This window comes from Meles meles, chromosome 2, assembly GCF_922984935.1.
Source record: "Meles meles chromosome 2, mMelMel3.1 paternal haplotype, whole genome shotgun sequence".
NCBI lineage: Eukaryota > Metazoa > Chordata > Mammalia > Carnivora > Mustelidae > Meles > Meles meles.
Window position 1 is genome coordinate 126428372 of NC_060067.1, and position 20615 is coordinate 126448986.

General features: G+C 45.4%; 1 protein-coding gene across 1 annotated transcript in view; it reads right to left on the reverse strand.

Moving 5' to 3' along the window:
• Nucleotides 1–20150, reverse strand: part of DCHS2 (dachsous cadherin-related 2) — a 251765-nt gene extending 231615 nt beyond the window's left edge. The window contains exon 1 of the mRNA XM_045987317.1: nt 17965–20150. Within this exon, the coding sequence (XP_045843273.1) occupies nt 17965–19974 (2010 nt within the window). The 5' untranslated portion in view covers nt 19975–20150. The remainder of the gene's footprint in view (nt 1–17964) is intronic.
• Nucleotides 20151–20615: the final 465 nt, after the last annotated feature.

Here is a 20615-nt window from a genome sequence, read left to right on the forward strand (position 1 = left end):
GGATATTAACTGACTTACTGTATTATAATGTTTATGCTAGATGTTTCATTGACAGCATTGCTTTTCAGAAAGTCCTAAGAGCGCGGTAGGATATGCTCAATCCCTGAAGCAGTCAGCACTCATCTAAGTGAGTATCATGCAGGTGATTTCATTTCATCTTTTAACAGATCTTACTGTTACTATGTGTTGGGCATTTTCGTAAGCACTTAGCAGTAAGGAAGACAGATAAGGCTTCTACCATCATCTTGTGAAGCTTATCATGAGCAGGGAGGCATGTTACACAGGTTACCTGTATGAGGTATGCTAAAAAAGAGATTTACTGTATAACACATATACTCTTGTTAGGTCCCCCAATAATGGGTCCGTGATTAAAGGAGTGAGACTGATACAAAGCGAAGGTCAAGCAAAGCTTTATTTCGAGCCAAGCATCAAGAATCAAACCGAACTTTCAGGCCACACCTCTTACAGAGAGAGACCTCTCTCTGCTTCACAGACTAGCTTTCAAGGGCAAAGGCCATGTGGTTGGGCCTGGCCCCGCACAGGTGGTCAATGAAATTGTAACAGAGAGAGCTGCACAGTCATACTAGGTGACCAGTTGAATTACAATTTACCCTAGTAGATATTTGAATTAGCCTATCACCCTGGTCAGAATTGGCGCCCAAAAGGCACCCAGAGGGCGGGGCCCATACTCCTTGGTAGCTAGGAGACAGTATGCATCCCCCCACCGATAGGATGTCTCCACCTGGCTCCACCCACCCTTGTATCTGTGCTTTGTTACCTGGGGCTGGTGTCTGGGACTTGTATTTTAAGTAAGTCCCCCGGGGGAAGAGGCGCAGGGACAGTTTAAGGGTTAAACAACAAGGTTATTGTTTAACAGACTGAAGGGCTCTGGCTAAAGAGGTCCTTACACTCTATGGGTGTTTATAAGACAGGACTTAACAGTGACTAGGTAGGAGCCTTAGATGGTCAAGGAAGGCTTCCTAAAGACACAATATTTTCAAGGAACCAGTAAGAGTGGTGGGGGAAGGGAGACCTGGAGCAGAGGACATTTCAAGCGAAGAGAGGAACCAGTGTCTTAGTTCGGTAAGCCCTAATAAAATACCATGGACTACCTGACTTTAAAAAGAGAAATCCAGGGGCACCTGGGTGGCTCAGTGGGTTTAAGCCTCTGCCTTCAGCTCAGGTCTTGATCCCAGGGTCCTGGGATCGAGCCCTGCATCTAGCCCTGCATAGGGCTCTCTGCTCGGCAGGGAGCCGGCTTCCCCCCTCTCTCTCTACCTTCCTCTATGCCTACTTGTGATCTCTCTCTCTGTCAGATAAATAAATAAAATCTTAAAAAAAAAAGAGAGAGAGAGAGAGAGAAATCCATTCCTCCCAGTTCTGGAACTGGAAGGCTGAGATCAGAGTGCTAATATTGTCCAGTCCTGGTGAGAGCCCCCTTCCTGACTTACGTACACCCGTATTTCCTCCCATGGTGGGGAGAACAAGCTCTGGTCTTTCTTTTTTCCTTCTTTAATTATAAATTATTCAATTTATTTACACTAAAAAAAAAAGTTCACTCATCTCTCCCACCCCCACCCCTGCTTTTGGCAACCATTAATCTGTTCTCTGTAAGAGCTCTGTTTGTTTTTGTTTGCTTTTTTTTTTAAGATTTTATTTATTTATTTGACAGAGACAGAGACAGCAAGAGAGGGAGAGAGAGCAAGCAGGGAGCCCAATGGGCTGGTTTTTTGTATGCTTTTTAGATTCCCCATATAAGAGAGATCATATGGTATTTGTTTTTCTCCATTTATTTCACTTAGCATAATGCCTTTGAGGCCCATCCTTATTGTTACATATTGAAGGATTTCATTGTTTTTTAATGGCTGAATAATATTCCAGTGCGTATAAGTATACTACTATTTCTTTATCCATTCATGTGTGTTGATGGACACTTATACTGTTTGCATAGCTTGGCTATTGTGAATAATAGGCAATGAACACGGAGTGCAGATATCTCTTCAAGTTAATGTTTTTGTTTTCTTCAGATAAATACCCAGAAATAGAAATACTGGATCACAAGGTAGTTCTATTTTTAATTTTTTGAGGCATCTCCATACTGTTCTCCACAGTGGCTGCACCAATTTTCATTCCAACTAAAAAAAGAGCACAAGGGTACCATCCTTTTCTCCACATCCCTGCCAACACTTGTTATTTCTTATCTTTTTGATACTAGCCATTCTAACATGTATGAAGTGATAGATATCTCACTGTGGCTTTGATTTGCATTTCCCTGATAATGATGTTGAGCATCTTTTCATGTACCTGTTGGCCATCCACATATCTTCTTTGGAAAAATAACTGTTCAGCTCTTCTGCCTATTTTTTAAATCAGATTGCTCTGCTATTGGATATTAGCCCCTTATCAGATATATGATTTGCAAATATTTTCTCCTGTTCAGTAGGCTGCCTTTTCATTTTGCTGATGGCTTCCTTTGCTATATCATCTTCTTCTTACGAGGATATTAATCCCATTGGGCAGGGGCACTCTCATGACCACATCTAAATTAAGTTACCTCCCAAAGGCCCCACCTCCAAGAACCATCACACTGGGGGGTTAGGGTTTCAATGTAAGAGTTTCAACATAAGACAAGCATTCAGTCCATAATACAAAGCCAAGGTCTGAGATAAGAAAGAGCAGGTGCCGGGGCACCTGGGTGGCTCAGTGGGTTAAAGCCTCTGCCTTCAGCTCAGGTCACGGTCCCAGGGTCCTGGGATTGAGCCCCATGTGGGGCTCTCTGCTCTGCAGGGAGCCTGCTTCCTCCTCTCTCTCTCTCTGCCTGCCTCTCTGCCTACTTGTGATCTCTGTCTGTCAAATAAATAAAATCTTAAAAAAAAAAAAAAAGAAAGAGCAGGTGCCTTCATGAAATATAAAGGAATTGGGGAGGGTTCCTTGAAACAAGGATAGAAAGGCAGGCAGAATGGACTAAGCAAGGATTTTGAACTTGATCTTCCAACTAGTAGAGTGTCATTGAAGGCTTTAAATCATGAGTAATGAAATCAGATCTATGTTACAGATGATTTTGAAAGAAAGCATTTATCAAGGGAAATGTCAGCTTCTATCTGATACAGGATAAGAGGACAATGTACTTGGTAAAAGATGATTGTGAAGTATTTGGGCTCAGAGTCTTGACTTACAAAAAGAGAAACATAGGAAAACTGATTTCTACTTAGACAAAAGTTTCTAAAACAAAACAAACAAAGAAAATAAAAAGAGACAAATAAGAAAACAAACTCTTAGATACAGAAAACAAACTTGTGTTTCCCAGGTGGAGGGTGGGAGAGGGTATGGGTAAAAATAGATTTTAAAAAATTCTCTGGCATAGCATATAAAAACTTGGTCTTAATGATCCTAGCTGGTCATTTGCATTTGGACAAGGCTCGCTAAGAACTGATTTTCCTCAAATGGTCACTGTAAATTATTTTCCCTATACTGCTCAGCCAAACTCAATGGTAGGAAATACACTTCCTGTCACCTCTCTTCTTTGCGCTGCACTGATAGAGGCGATGGAAATGGAATAGACATAAACATGCCAATCAGATTCTACACAGGGAAAATAGCATATAAAAATTCTTGTGAGATGAGTCCAGGAAACAAAGTAGCTGCCACCACTGAAATACTGTGTTCTTGTTTATGCCCTAATGCAACAGAACAGCCTTTGTATTTTTTTTTTAACAACTCAGTACTTAAAACAATCTATACTTCAAAGGAAAGAAAACAGTGCCCATGCTTAGATTGCTCTTTACCTCGTGCCTTAGTTCCTTTAGAACAGACATTCTGAAGAACTAGACAAGTCACTCTATGTAAACAATAATGTCCTCCGTGTTCCCAAAAGCAGACATCAAGCAGAGTATACAACTCAGGAAGTTTCTTACTAGACAACAGTTAAAAATCAAAGGGTCTTTAAGTCCATTTATGGTAAGGCTAGAAATAATCTTTACTCTCTTGAAAATATAACAATGGCTATTCCTATGCAACTGATTTAAATGAAGAACAAAAGAACACTCAGAATAATCTGAACAGAAGGGCTTTTAAAGGTGGAGAACAGTCTCTTGAACAGAATTTGGGGATCACCTGTCAGTAACCAAACTGATCAGAAATTGCCTCAAGTTCTCTTTTGTTCTTTTCTCTTTGTTTTAGTTAAGATTTTTTTTATTTAGTTGACAGAGAGACAGAGACATTGAGAGAGGGAACACAAGCAGCAGTGGGGGGGGGGGAGGGGTTGAGGGGAGTAGGAGAGGGAAAAGCAGGCTTCCGTCTGAGCAGGGAGCCAGAAGCGGGACTTGATCCCAGGATCCTGGAATCATGACCTGAGCGGAAAGTAGATGCTTAACGACAGCCATCCATGCCCCCCTGTTCTTTTCTCTTTGCTATCCTTTTGCCACAATACATTTCCCAAAAGCATCAAGTGGATGGTATTTTCTTGTCTGAGGATTTAATATGAAGTAAACCAACAATAACATCGAAAAAATGCAACAATTAAAAATTACTGCCATGATTTAAAATGGAAAATGTAAATTTCAATTTCTAAAAGTGAGCACAAAAAATTTTTACTTGATCTTAATATATCAAAGTTACACAGAGCACATTAAAATACAACTAGGGGCATCTGGGTGGCTCAGTCAATTAAGCATTTACCTTTGGCTCAGGTCATGATCTCAGAGTCCTGGGACTGAGCCTCATGGGCTCCCTCCTCAGCAGGGAGTCTGTGTCTCCCTCTGTCTGCCCCTCCATCCCCCCTTGTAGAAGTAGAAGCTCTCTCTCTCTCTCTCTCAAGTAAATAAAATCTTTTTAAAAACTAAAATAAATAAAATAAAACTGAAAAGTTTACGTTAATATTCTAATTATAACATATCTTAACAGTAAGTCTCCTATTTTGATGTGCAAAGAAGTTTTAAGGAATGATTTTTGTTATTTGGCTTTCTTAAAGAAGGTATCCAAATAAATTTTAACTGATGTCCTTTTTTTTCTGTTAGTAAATTTCTGACAATAAATTAAATTATTCAAAATCACTGTGACTTTATTTTATGCTCAGTCCATGCTTAAAGTAGTGTGTATTAATAAATGTTGGTTAAAGGAACACTATCATTTGGTACAAATGGTACAAATGATAGTGTTCCTCTTTAATTGAAAGAAAACATAAAGCATCTCTCTTTTTCTCTTTGCCCCACTTCTACTCCTGAATGAGAAGAAGCTCTTAGGACAGTAACATTTAAAAATGAAGACAAAAGTCAGCCATATTAGGGACTCAATGCCTTTCCCCTTCACTGGGATAACATATCGCAAGAGACATGTGCAGCAAAACAAAACCAAGTGGTGTCTTTTTCTTAAAAAATGCCCTTCCCGGGGCACCTGGGTGGCTCAGTGGGTTAAAGCCTCTGCCTTCAGCTCAGGTCATGATCCCAGGGTCCTGGGATCAAGCCCCGCATCACCGTCTCTGCTCAGCAGGGAGCCTGCTTCCTCCTCTCTCTCTCTGCCTTCCTCTATGCCTACTTGTGATTTCTGTCTGTCAAATAAATAAATAAAATCTTTTTTAAAAAATGCCCTTCCCTTGACCTTGGAAGGCCAGAGAAGTGTCCAGAGTAAAAGCTCTGAGACTGGCAAGAATGACCAGAGATGAGCTATGAAGGACTGTCAGGAACAGGAGATTCAGGCTAATCTTAGTTTTAAACCAAGAGGTGAAGGTATTCTCATGGCTCACATGGCCCCTGTGTTTCTCCCAGCTAAGACCCAGGCCATATTTGGGACTGAAACTCTACATAGTAATTAATCCAGTGCACTTTCCTAGAATGTCATTTGAGGTTCAGAATCATATTTCTAGTCATTTAACATGACTAGTCATTGGGATTTTTCAAACAAAAGACTGACCTTTGTTTCTTCCATTCTCCCTTGGCTTCTCAGTTTAATCAAATACTGATGAAGGTCCACATAATAAACTTTCCTGGGAGTTTACTATGTGCCAGGCACTGCTCTCTGCACTGGATATTCATCATCTCATTCAATCTCCACACCTGCCTTATGGGGTGTGGAGATTGGAATTGGGAGATCCTATCATCCCAATTTTATGAATGAGAAACTGAGGCTTCCAAAGCTTTGGCAACTTGCTCCAAGTCAAGCTACTAAGGAAATTTAAAACCAGTTCTGCCTGGCTCCAAAGTACACACTTTTGTCCACTAGATCCCTCTTCCTCTGTTCAACTCAAGGACACCTGGACATAATGAGAGCTAAAATGCCTCCACACACTCAGAGCTACACTTTCTTCACAAATTCATTATACTAGCAGATGCTGAAGAAGACCACTTTAGCTCTAGAAGTACTGAATCCATCATCAAGGGATACCAGACCCTAAAGGGGACATAGTAGAATTTTCTAGAACCTTCCTTCAAGTGAGAAAGAGCTCTTAACATATGGTTAGGTGCAAAAGGAGATGGGCCAACAGGTGTTAGACTGAGGTAGGAAGTTGAGCAAACAGAGGCAGCATGCCCACAGACTTGGTTTGGAAACACTGCCAACAATAGGAGAGGCACAGTACATGCTAAAGAGAAGGAAAGAGTAGAGAAGCAGGGATAAAAGAGGAGAGGGGGTATAACTGAGAAGCAATGTTAGAAAAGATGGAAGAGGTGAAGTGTGGAGAAGCCATGGATGGGTTTGATTTGGATGGAGGAGAAGCACCTAGTCCTTGGGGACTGGATGGCACAGAGACAGGAAAGTCTGATAATGGGAGGCAAAACGCAAGCACGTTTTCACCTTCTGGAGTCTACTGAGTAGGAGGCATGATTACCTGTAAGAGAAAAGGGAGCAAGACATGATGCTGAAAGAGAGTGAAGTTGTGGGGAGAGATGCCAGAGTGAAGACAAGATTGCCTAGCAGAACGGAAGGCCCAGCTGATACCACACACTTACTATGGAAACAACCGCCATGCAGAATTATTCCAGCAGCATTCCCCGGTACAACTATGGGGGGAGAGCATAGTGCTGGATCGATCCACCATCGGTAGTATGGACACATATGAAAGAGCAAGGGTTAGCAGCATGCCTCTGAGAATTCTAGCTGGACAAAGAAGGAACTAAAGCATGGAAGGGGCTGATAGCTAAAGAAAGAAAAGGAAGAATAAGGGGCCTAAGAGAAAATCTAGGTTCAAAAAGCAAATATAAATTAAATCAAAGACTGAGAGAGCTGAAATGCCAGGAGGCAATGATCCGCCAGAATACAAGCTGAGAGGAGAAGTTCTGGATACCTCCAGATTAGTAAAGTCTGGCTGTGGGATGGTGCTCCTGGAATCAAAGTAACAACAAAATTCAATTTGGGCCAAATCAATACTGGGACAAATCGGAGAATCTAAGACCAGTTTGGCTGAATGGCAAGAGTTATAATGGAGACAAAATGGATAAAATGTATATGGAGGGGGGCACCCGGGTGGCCCCATCAGTTAAGCCTCTGCCTTCAGCTCAGGTCATGATCCCAGGGTCCTGGGATGGAGCCCCTCATCAGGCTCCCTGTTTGGTGAGGAGTCTGCTTCTCCCTCTCCCTCCACTACTCTCTCTCTCTCTCATATGTTCTGCCAAATAAATAAATAAATAGATAATCTTTAAAAAAATAAAAATAAAATGCATATGAGGGACTGACGAGGATGTTTGTAGTAAAGAAAGATGGTGCAGAAGAGAAAATAGCAGAGCCAGAGTGCGCACCTTACTTAGCTCCTGGGAGCATGGTGAGGGGTACCAAGTATTTGAGAGGCAGTGCGGATTCGCTCAGGAAATGGGGTAACCTGCCAGCCATGCATCTGGTCTCTGTCCACTAGGCTGAGGAGACCAAACAAACAAAACAGCAGTAGAAGCAGCCACACAGAGACCTGCCCTCCCATCGCAGAGGAGTGGCGAGACCCTTGCGCCAGCCGGCGTCCTGAGCCATTGACTCTTCTCTCAGTCTCTTCTCTCAGTCTCCCCGCTTCCACAGCTTTGATTCTCACCTCCACGTGAATGTCTTCCGATGTTCTCTTGTCAACCTCAGGCTCTTGTCTGCACTTAGTTCTATCTAAATAGCCATCAAGACACCTTTTCCTGGACTACTGGCCATTAATTCATACTCAACAGGCCAGACACTTGACTGAATGAGCGTTCTTTCCCCCAAAACTCTCACCTCCAGCTTTTCCTATTCTTCCCACAAAGCAGATTGAAATTGGGCACCATTTTTTGCTTCCCCCAGCATGACTCTCCTCACATCCTATTCAAGTTGTACCAATCCTTCCTTTATAATGCCTCTCAGGCCACTCTTCCCCATTACCTTACATGACCATTCCCACAGGGTCAAGCCCTCGTGGCTGAATAGGGATTATGACAAGAGTGTCAGGACTCTCTTACTTGGATTCCCTATCTCCTGCTACTAACCCAAGACAAGGCTTCTTAAAACCTTACTTGACATATGTCAATCTCTCCTCTAAAGCCTCCCATCCTCTCTCCTGCTTGCTTCCATAACAAAGGCCAAACTCTAGGCAAATACTGAAAGTCCTTCATGGGCTATCTCTTCCCATGTCTTCAATATAGGAACCAGACACACTATGGTTATTCCAATTTATACTATCATCACATAGACTATACAATCCTAAATAGTGTTTTAATGAAAATTGATATGTGTTATGATATTCATCTGATCTACCTGCGCCATAAAGCACAAAATCCTTTAAAATGAAGATTTTAATTCAGGAAGATTTCAAGAAGTAACCTGGCATTTCTAAAAATGATCTAGCATAATTTCCCTAATGGGCTATGAAAGCATACATTACTTTCATAGTTGCTCACTTTTAATTTATAATTTAGAAGGCAAGGGGCTCGTTAGTGTAAGTCTGGTGTCAAGGTGTTGATAAAATTAATTTATTGTCAGACTTCAATCCTCAAAGAAAGGAAATCTTACTAATCACAACTTTCAGAAATCCATCCTAAATCATTCTCTTTTGGAAGTGATCGTGTCTAGGAATGTTTTACACTTTTTCATGCAAAAAGAAGAAGAAGAAGAAGAAGAAGTGCCTAGTTACCATAGAATGCTTCCATCACAAGTCTGTAAATAAAAACATATATCACAAAAGAGGGCAGGGGACTCCCTAGAAGGTGCGTTTCTAATGAAACCTCCATCCTAGTCCACTGCATAAAAAACTTGTTACCTGCAAAGGCCCTGACTTCTTCCTACACTCTTCCTACTTTCCATCACATCATATGTATTATCTTAAATTCTTACAATAATGTGTTGCTAGAATGAACTAGCATGGGATGAATAATGTGTCAACTTGACTGGGCCATGAGATGCCCAGGTATGTAGCTAAACATTATTTCTGGTTATGTCTGCAGGGGGCTTCCAGAGGACATCACATATTGTCACCTGGACATCAATATATGTTTTTGTTTCATGTTGTTTTGAAGATTTTATCTATTTGTCAGAGAGAGAGAGAGAGTACCAGGAGTGGAAGTGCCAGGCAGAGGGAGAAACAGACTCCCTGCTGAGCAGGGAGTCTGAAGTGGGGCTCGATCCCGGGATGCTGGCATCGTGACCTGAGCCAAAGGCAGACGCTTAACCGACTGAGCCACGCAGGCATCCCTGGACATCAATATGTGTATTGAGGAAGTAAGTAAAACAGAACGCCCTCCCCGATGTGTGTGGGCATCATCCAGTCCACTGGAGGCCTGACTAGAACAAAAAGAAGGAGGTGGGATGAGCTGCCTCTCGGCCTGACTGTATTGGGAGAGACATCAGCCTTCTTCCGCCCCTGACTGGCACCCACACTATCAGCTCTCCTGGTTCTTGGGTCTTCAGACTTGGACTGAATTACACAAGTTTTCCTGGGTCCTCAGCTTGCAGATGGCAGATGACGGGATTGTGGGATTTCTCTGTCTCTGTAATCGTGTGAATCAATTCCTCGTAATATAGAAACACATTTTATTTTTGACAAATACACATTTCATGGATGAGAGAACTGGCCGGTAAAGTTAGTTAGAACTAGCAGTGCAGTCAGAGTCGGAACCAAGGTATTCTGACTCCAAGTCCAGTACTGTCTTATTCCATGCTTTCCCAATAAAAGACTCGAAAGTAATAATGGATCAACAGAAAAGAAGACACTAAGCCACACAAAAATTAGATTCATCCCTGCACAGCTGAGAGGGGTCAGTGTTTGGTGCTGAGTCTCAGTGTGGTGGGGAGCACCCCTAAGGTGGGGAGCACCCCTGAGGTGGACCCATGAGGAATCACGACCCACTGCTCAGAAGCCTTGGCCACTGCTCATACCACAGGGCCTAGTGTCTCTAAGATCCTCACAGCGCTTTCTGGGGGGGGGGGGGGGGGGGGGGATGGGAAGGTTTGCTATTGAAAGGTCATCTGAACCTTCCTTAAGACAGGTGGTATTCCTAACCTATAAGATGTTACAAGTATCCAAATTAAGTAAAACAGATTTCTGCTTTCATTGCCAGAAACATAGAAATCTAGCTAAAACCTGATACACCTTTTAAATGTATTTCTGCTCCTCTTCCATCTTTCAGTACAAGACAATCTTAATTTGAAATGTCATTTTTAATGACTGATTGCTGTATCAGGCAAAATAGTTTCCCTCAACATTTTTAGAAGTCTTGTTTACTAACATTGAATAATATATAATATGTACTGAGTACTTTCTGTAAGTCAAGCACCGTTCTAAGCAAACATGTATTAATTCATAAGCCACACAAAAACTCTACCAAGCAGACACTACCGTTATCCATATTTTCTAGGGGAGGAGTCTGAGGTACAGTGCCGAAGATCATACTGCTAGTAAGTAGGAGAACTCAGATTCAAACACGTGCACTGTAGTCCCAGAGCCTGCCTATATTTTTCATCACTGCATGCAACTTAATTTCAATCTTCAAAGCTATGAACACTCTACCAAGTAGTGTCAGTTATCTTTCATTATAGGACCAAGAACTAGACAATTTCCTGGCAAGTTATCTATTGACTGTAACTAAAGATACATCCCACAGATTCTAGACAATACCCTTCCTGTAACACATCCACATGTATCATCTGATCACCTTTCCCAAGCAGGAAAAGGGAAAAGGAAGTAAAGCCAGCTGATGGGTCTTGAGTAGCAGTTGTGTGGGGAAAGAAAGAAGAGAAATATCAAAATGAAGTCTAAGAATTCTACAGTTGATCTCAAGTGCTTAAAACAGGTCATTAAAGCAAAGCCAGAGGCATATACAGCACATGCTGGGAACTAAGGGCTAAGGCCAGCAGGAGTTGGATAATCAGGGAAGATGACAGTTGGATGGTCATCTAGACATATCCTGGAGACAGGTGCAAATGACTGCAGTGGAAATCTCACATGCTTTCAATGCATGTGTATATACAGGACATGTCCTCTTAAAAGAGGCAGGAAAGAAAGAAAGAAAATCAATAAAAGAGCTAGAAGTGGACAATCATTGACCATCAAAGTCAGTATACTATGTAAGTATGGAAGCATGCAAGTAACGTCAACAATAAGGGTATGCTAGTAGGAAGGTGATGGATAAGCAATGCAATTCAGACCACAGAATTCCAAAGGATCGATGATAAACTATACAGAGGAAACATACTTTCAAATAAAATTAATACACACTCAAATGAAATGTGAAAAATTAAAAAGTAAAAACTCTGACTAGTTGAAGCTCTCACTTCACTTTTGTTTTCACTCTGCAGCTCTTCAATACAATTCAACGTTACTGTACTTCTAATGCATTTGATGGAGGACATGGGGAATTACAGAGGACTCAAAATACCATTAAACTGCAGCCCCACAAGCTACTTACAATCCACTGTTTTACCAAAACAAGTAGACAACTGTAGCACCACAAAGAACATTAAGAAAAGAAGGGGAGAGGGGAGCCTGGGTGGCTCAGGTGGCGACTGCAGGATCTTGAGATCAAGCCCCACATTGGGCTCCTTCCTCGGTGGGAAGTCCCTTTGCATGCACACATGCTCTCTGTCTCTCTAAAATAAATAAATCTTTGAAAAAGAAAAAGAAGAGCGGGACACATGAGAAAACATTAAGTGGGAGGGGAGCACAATTTAAGATATAGCTACCGGGCGCCTGGGTGGCTCAGTGGGTTAAGCCGCTGCCTTCAGCTCAGGTCATGATCTCAGGGTCCTGGGATCCAGTCCCGCATAGGGCTCTCTTCAGCAGGGAGCCTGTTTCCCTCTCTCTCTCTCTCTCTGCCTGCCTCTCTATCTACTTGTGATCTGTCTCTGTCAAATAAATAAATAAAATCTTTAAAAAAAAAAAAGATATAGCTACCATCTCCAGTTTGAAGAAAGGGCAATACAAGACAAGAAGTGATGATGGACAGAACTAGGGTGAGGGCCATGGGTATAAATGAAGGGATGGGTGTAAGAAATACTGACGTCCATAAGATGGGTCAGCTCCTGCGGTCAACTGTGTTGACCTCAACAGAGGAATCAGAGATGACACCAAGAATTTAGGAAACATCTTCTTCCTTAATCAAGTCTGTTACTCTCAAAGGCACTAGGAAAGGCTCTGGAGAGAAAGGGCCTCCCACCAAGATAGGAACCACTTTCCCTCAGCTTCTCTTGCAGATTTGTGCTTTCATCACCTCTCAGCCTTCAGGGAGTGGCTGCTTTCCCTGGACAATTTGACTAAAGCCAATGAATGGCCCTTCACTTAAATCTTACCACCCCAGGAGGGGCTTGGGGTTCTCCATTTTTACCTTCATAGTAGAGTTGAGACAAATCCAACACATTGAGCAACACTTTATTAACAGCTAGGAGATATTTTTTAAAAAGAAGTAACCCTGAAAGATATAATCTGAAACAAGATACACTTTAGTCCTTTCTGGTCCATGGAGCCCTGCAGGAATCCGGTCTTTCCATCCCTCAGGGTCTTCCCAGGGGTAGATAGGATCTTTAATGGCCACTGCTGCGGCTCCCTCTTAGATGGGTTCCTAAAAGTCAGACCACGAGAGCGAATGAACAAGCACAGCCAAGTGCCCTCTCAAGATCTGCTTTTTCCCCAACTGAGTGGTTTGAGTCATGACCTGCTCTTTACCCTGGTCCTTTACTTTTCAAAAATGTCAAACACAACCACTCCAACAAACAGCAGATCCACACACACAGACACACACCAAATGCATAAACACATCTATGGAAAGGACACATTAGCGAAAATGGGAACGTTTCAGAAAGGAGCTAATGAACAAAAGTTAAGAAAGAAAGACGTTAGTGCTAGAAAGGAAATGACTTTGGTTTGGGAAATGTTAGATTTAAGGTGCCCAAAATATACCAAGGTAGAGACACATACAAGGTAGAGAAATGTGAATGTGAGTTTATAAGAGAGGCTGACCCCGTGGGTAGGGGGAGAAAGCTGTTCTGGGAATATAGAGAGGAAAGCATAGAAAAGAGCAAAGTGAGAGGAAGACTGATGCCCATACCTGCACCTCCACCACTGGGGGTTGGGGGGTGGGGGGTGGAGGTCCAAGAAGAAAAGGACAACCTGGCAAGAGAGAGGCAGAAAGAGAAGACAAATGTGGCAGCCTTCAAGAAAGAGGGAGTGAGCGGGCCACAGTCCAAAATGCTTCATGATTAAGAAAAGCTGATTGGATTTAAATTTAAAAACACAGCTGCCTTTTGAGAGACAGGGTTTAGCATAATGATGAGCGAACATCAGAACAGGAGGCTGCGGAAGGATCAGCTAGTGGAGGTGGAGCAAGGGTCCTTCAAGAAGTACACATAAGTTATTTCCGAGCTTTCTCCCCCTCCCTCCCCCTCCTGCCCGCCCCCCAACAGGCATGTTGTATGATAGAACATATCCTGAGCATTCTTGACAGACTGTTGGCTGTCTGTTTATCGATGGCAACTTTCACTGGTTAAACGGGAAGCAATAATACCTGAGCAGTTTAGGGAAGTGGAGAGAGGGAGAGAGCCCCCCCCCCCCCCCCCGCCGCCCCAACCACCACCACCAGCACCATAGGCTCTGGTAGCCCAAGGACCTGGCCCTGTCTGCTCACTGCTCTATCCTCAGCACTAACACTAGTTCCCATCTGTAAGGGGTACTTCACAGATATTTGCTCATGGAATGGTGTGTTTATTCAATCGAGTTTGCTGTTTGATTAAATAAATGAATTAGTGAATGAACCCGGTAATGATATTTGAGGAAATCTGAGACAGTACTCGAGACAGCATTGCTGTGATTCAGCTATAAATGCTGGTGATAAAGTCTGTAAGCACAGTTCACATCACAGTACTTGTGGAAGTTTGTCTTTTTGACGGTAATCTGAGGAGAAAAAGCATCTTTTAGGCCAGACTCTGAATTTGGGGAGGTAACCCTTGAGTGTCTGCTGAGTAGAAATCCCTCTCCGCCTGGGCCATATAGAGACACTGAGAGGAACTCCTGCGGGGTGGGTTGTGAAGAAGAGGTTCTCCGCATGGGGGACAGTGGGGAGCAAGGAATTAAGAATCCAGGTGAGTGCCTGCAAGGTTGTGAAAACCCCTTGGGACTAGAGGTCACCAATCTCAGGTTACTACTGGTTCTCCTACTTGGCATTAAATTCTGTCATTCTCCCTCACCTTTAAAGTCTTTGTAAAGTTCTGATTTGGGTATGAGAATATAAAGGGGTTCGGGAAGCACCAGGGCACAGGAGGGTGGCCAGCACTATGGTAGCAGCAGAAGCAGTATCAAGAGTGGAAGAACCTCAAGGATCAATAATGTGGGGTGACAGCCAAGACACCTTGAAGGTTCAAGCCTTTATTTCATTAGATGACACGGTATTCCCTTTTAGGGAATACAGGAAAGAACTTATTTTTCCTCCTGTTGCTTCTCATTTTGCTTTTGTTTGATTAGACAAAGGAGAACTGAACAGATACGCAGTCCAAACAGAGAAAAGTGGTGGAGAGCAAGAGAAAGAAGGTAGGGTTGTAAATATCAGTACAATGTAATTAAAGAAAGTCTTGGAAGAAAGGAAAGGCCATGAGACCCAAGGGCTAGCTGCGAAGGTTCGGTTTTACAAAGTGGTAAAAAGAAGGAGTGAGAGTAAAAAGACACGAAACAGATGGGAGACACCTGGTGAGGTTTACCTGGAAAGTAGGGGACAGAGCCAGCTAGTGGACTTAGAGAACATGGACAGTTCACACAGCTGCTGGGAAAAGGCCACCAGGGAAGTCAGTGTATAAGAGGGTTTCTGTAGCCTTGAGGGCCTGCATCACTGGAATTTCCAGAAATTCTAATTAGCATCACTTAGTACTATTTACAGTGATACTTGGCAACCAGAAAAGGTTTTTTGCCTTTGGAGATGCAGTCCTCCCCTTGAGCCAAGTCCTCCCCTTGAGCTTTTGGTTCGCCTAAAGGATCTGCTGAATACCGAATCATAATAATGGGATAAACACACCTCCCGGCAGAATCATCTCATTTTAGAAACAATTCTAAAGAAAGGTTCTAATCAAGAGAATTACAATTAATCCACCCTGCCTATTTTCCTTCAAATGGAGCCAAGCTGCACTATTTCATACCAAGACCGTCAAAGTCTTCAGATGGAAGAAATCTTAAAAATCATCAAATCCAACTTCTCACTTATTCTGACTTCATTTTTAGAAATCCGTGGCAGAAATTATCCGTGCACACTGGCATCTATGCGGTGCTTTACCTCTGTCAGCCTCCTTTGGCGTGCACCTGAGCTCTGGCCAATGGGACCTTGGTGGATGTGATCTAAGTCATGCCCAGGCCTGGCCCTACACTGGATGGAGGAATACCAGCTAATTTGTCTCATATCAAACTTTGCTTGAGAGAGAGATGAACTTCCATTGGCTACTCACTGACATCTGTGGATGTCTGTCTCAACAGCAAGCATTCATTGATTCTCAAGCCTTCTTTGAATAACCTAGCAACTCACAGAGCTGCCAATCATTCTAGAGAAAGAGATGGAGATTTTTACTGCTTGCAGAGCTAAAGGATTCAGAAGACAGAAGCAGTCACGAAACTCATTTTTATAATATAATAACATCTTGATTATCTAAAGGTTATTATTTGAGACATAACCTATAGAAGTTAAGGCCCTATCCCTGAGAAACAGGGAATAAGAAGTAGAGGTTTTTTTGTTTGTTTGTTTTAAAGGTGTTATTTGTTTATTTGTCAGAGAGACAGAGACCACAAGTAGGCAGAGCGGCAGACAGAGAGAAGTGGACTCCCCGCTGAGCAAGGAGCCTGATGGGGCACTTGATGCCAGGACCCTGAGATCATGGCCTGGGCCAAAAGTAGATGCTTAATGACTGAACCACCTAGGTGCCCAAAGCAGGAGAGGTCTTAAATAACCCAGCTTGAGAGCTAAAGAAAGCATTGGAGATTCGCTCACTAGTCTCTCAGGCTCTTTGCATTTATTCAAGTTATCTTGGAAAAATAAGTCAATCTTAGAAATCCGTTTATATCACGTGGGATAAGAAACTAGAAATTGGTCTGTTTCTGCTCTGTTCCTTTGTTTTGTTTTTTAGATTCCACATATAAGTGAAATCATATGGTATCAGTCTTTCTCTGTCTCACTTTGTTCACTTAGCCTAATACCTTCTAGGTTCACCCAAGTTGTCACAAAAGTCAAGATCTCATTCTTTTTTATGGCTGAGTAATATTCGTGTGTGTACCACATCCTGTTTATCCATTCATGTACTGATGGATCCTTAGGTTACATCCATATCTTGTATATTCTAAATATGTTACAATAAACATAAGGATACATATATCTTTTCTATTTAGTGTTTTTTTTCTTTACCCAGTACTGAAATTACTGGATCAAATGGTATTTCTATTTTTAGTTCTTTGAAGAACCTCTCTATACAGTTTTCCACATTGGCTGTACCAATTTAGATTCCCACCCAGAGAGGAGATGGACAAAAAGGGTGAAGGGGAGTGGGAGTACAGGCTTCCAGTTACTGAAATGTACAAGACCCCAGGATGAAAGGTATCACACAGGGAAATGTAGTTATAGTTTTGCAATAGTGTTTTATGGTGACCGATAGTAGCTACACTTGTGAGCACAGCCTAATGTATGGAGTTGTCACATCACCTTGTACTTCTGAAACTAATGTAACAAACATTGCGTGTCAACTACACTTCAGAAACAAAAACAAAAAACAAAAAACAAAAAAAGGAAAGAAAGAGGAAATTGGAACCAATGAGGACTGGTGCTAGAAAGAACCAAATCATAACATTCTGAGATTGAAGGAGAGATCAGAATTCTAAAGGCAGAATTTCCAAAAAGCAAGGTAAAGATTTCCATTGTATAATTGAGCCCCACTACTTCTCAGAGTCCTGAAGGTTCACTGGAGAAACTCAACTCACAGCTGATTTAAAAAAAAAAAAGAAAGAAAAAAAGAAAAAAAAAAGACTTACTGTCTTCAACTAGCCTTCTAAGCCTCTAAGAAAGGTACAAAATGTATTTTTTTTTAAATCTCTGCAAATGGTTACTCTAACAGTTTTGGTGTTTAAAGTGTATTATTATTATTTGGGAAAAAATAATTTCTGAGGACCACCTTATTTCTCTAAGACGCCAAACAATGATACCACAAAATATGAGACACCACCATTTGCATACTGTTTGAGAGTGAGTGGTCCCTCCCAAATCAATGTGGGTGCCCATATTCAGCATGAAGGAAACCCAGATTCCTTAAGCAAACTCAAGATCCAAATACCACGTGAAGTAGAAAGGACCTCAGAGATCACTCAGTGTAAGCCCCTGACAGAAAAGTTAGGTGCCCACAGGGTGCCCATTCGCTTCACTGTAGAGGAGGACGGGAAGGTCAGGCCCCCCAGCTTTTGGAACCAGGGTACAACCACCTACATAACAATGTTCCCTCCCTGGATTCCCTTAATCCTGTCCTCTCTTCCCAGGCCTTTCTAGAATCCAGAGGCTGATCCAGGAAGCATGACGAACTTACCTGCAAAAAGCAGTGCCCAACCGGCGCGTGCTCCGCCAGGGTGGCGTTGTACACCTGCCTCAAGAAGACGGGCTCATTGTCATTCACGTCCTCCACGGTGATGCTCACCAGGCAGGTGGCAGAGAGTGGGGGTTCTCCTAGGTCTTGGGCTACCACTCTCAACTCTACTGCCTCCTGGACCTCTCGATCCAGACTCTGGGCGGTGCTGATCACTCCGCTCTCAGGATCAATAGTGAAGGACGGCCTGCATCCCGCGGTGGGCCACACACCTTCCGCGTGGCAGCGAACAGGAAGGTGGACCAGTGCGTAGCGCAGCCGCGCGTGGTCTGTGCCAGACTCATCCGCATCCGAGGCGCTGACCCACACGACCGCGGTGCCCGGGGCCGCGGCCTCTGACACGGAGGCCAGGTAATGCGCCCTGCTGAAGAGAGGGGGCTGGTCGTTGAGGTCGGCAACCCGGAGCAGCAGCGTTTCCTCTGTGCTCAGCGGCGGGGAGCCCGAGTCCGTGGCCACCAGTCTCAGATCATACAGGTCGAAGCTCTCCCTGTCCAGGGGCCCCTCGACGCAAAGGAAAAATACCCCGGGGGAGCCGCCAGAGCGCAGCGCAAAGGCTCCGTCCCCGCCCTCCAGGGACAAGGAGATGCTCTCGCGTACCAGACCCGCACCAGGCTCCCCGACGGCCTCCTCTTCCTGCTCGGGATCACCGTCCGCGTCTGACACGGAGACGCGAGCCACGTAGTCGCCGAGTGCGGCGCCTTCGGAAACGCGCGCGGCCCCTCCCTCCGTGAGGAAGAGCAGGTGAATGGCGGGCGGGTTGTCATTCACGTCCAGCACCGCGATGGACACGCGTACAGTGGCAACCTCGGGCTCAGCCCCTCCGTCGCGGGCCTCGACCACCAGCTGGTGCCATGCCTGTGCCTCGCGGTCCAGCGGCCTCTGCACCCGCACCACGCCGGTCAGCTCCTCAACCGTGAAGTAGGCCGCATCGCCCAGGTGCCCGAGCGCCTGCCGGGCGCGGATGCCATAGTGCACGTGGCCGTTGGGTCCCAAGTCGCGGTCGGTGGCGCGCACGCGACAGACCTCGGCGCCGGGCCGGGCGTCCTCCCGCACGGCGGCTTGGTACTCGCCCTGCTCGAAGACCGGCGGGTTGTCGTTCTCATCTAGCACCCGTAGCTCCACACGCAGGTGGCCGGTGCGCCGCGGGCGGCCGCCGTCCCAGGCTTCGATATGCAACTCGTGTGCCGCCGCCGCCTCTCGGTCCAGGCGCCGCAGCAGCACCAAGTCCAGGGGCTCCGGGGGCGAAGAGGACGGTGATGACCCCGGGGTTCCGTAGCGCAACTGGAAGAACGGTCCTGCGGGGTCCTCGGGGAGGTCGGACGGTTGCATCAGGGTGTAGCCCTGCGTGCTGAACAGGCCGGCGTCCGGGTCGTGTGCACCTGGCAGGCTGAAGGCGGTGCCTGGAGGGCTGAGCTCGGAGACGTCGAGTTGCAGGGAGTCGCGGGGAAAGCTGGGCGAGTGATCGTTCACATCGTTGACGCGGATCTCCACCTGCACCACGGCGCCCAGCAGCGTGGCGGCCACAAAGCTGTAGTGGTCCCGCCGCTCGCGGTCCAGGCACCGAGCCGTGCGGATGATGCCGGTGTCCGGATGCACGTGGAAGTCGTCCAGCAGCGGTGAGTCATTCGAATCCTCGGATAGAAAAAAGCCGCCCCCCTCCTGTTGCTGTGCAGGCGGCAGCCCTGCGCGGATGTCGCCTACTAGAGTGTCCGGAGGAAGTCCTTCGTCCACGGAAAGGCTGAGGTTGAACACCTGGGCATATGAACCCGAGGCCGCCCACAGCCACGCGTGCATGAAGAGCCCGAGCAGGAAGCGCTGAGCCCCGGTGGCGGCGCCGCCGCCGCTCGGCAGCCCGCGGGGTGACCCTTTCCTCCCGGGGAACAGAAGGCGCTTCCCGGCGGGAGGGCCCCGCCGCTGGTACCCTTCGCCCATTCTCTGCCCAGAAGGACTCATTGCTCCGCCAGCAAATTGGGAAGGCTCCCGGGCAACTGCCAGCTTGTGAAGGGGTCTGGAGCCTCTTCAGTGTCGGGGCCAAAGAAGAAAAGACTTTGTTTGGCAAACCAACAGACCCAGGAGTTCCGGAGGTTCAATCTGCAACTGGTGAAAACGTCCTCCGCCACCGCTCACGCAGACAGGAAAGCTCCAGCAGCCTCTGCCGCTGCAGCCACCTCTTCAGCCCCTGGATTTCTTTAAATGAGTCTCATCTCTTTTCGGTCTCCTTTTATTCCTTTTACATCTGTTCCTTGTTTTGCTCGGCTTGTTGTTTCCCCCGGTAAAGTCAGGTGCATTATTCCTTTTGCCAAAAAGGATGAAATTATTTAAAGCGCGCACACACAGGGAGAGGACGGGGGTCGGCCAGGGAAAGGGGGTGGAGTAAGGGCTGGGAGGTCGAGTGCGGGCGCCGGGCCGAAGCGACCGAGTAGGGGAGGGAGGGAGAGGCGGCTCCGGCTGCGGCCGCGTCCGCGGCTCCGGGGGCGGCCTCTCCCAGCCGCGTCTCCCACCACCGAGGACCGCCCGGGCTCCAGCTCCCACCCAGCCCACGCCCCACCCCTTCCCTTCTCCTCCCCGCCAGTGACGCTGCGCACACGAGGGCA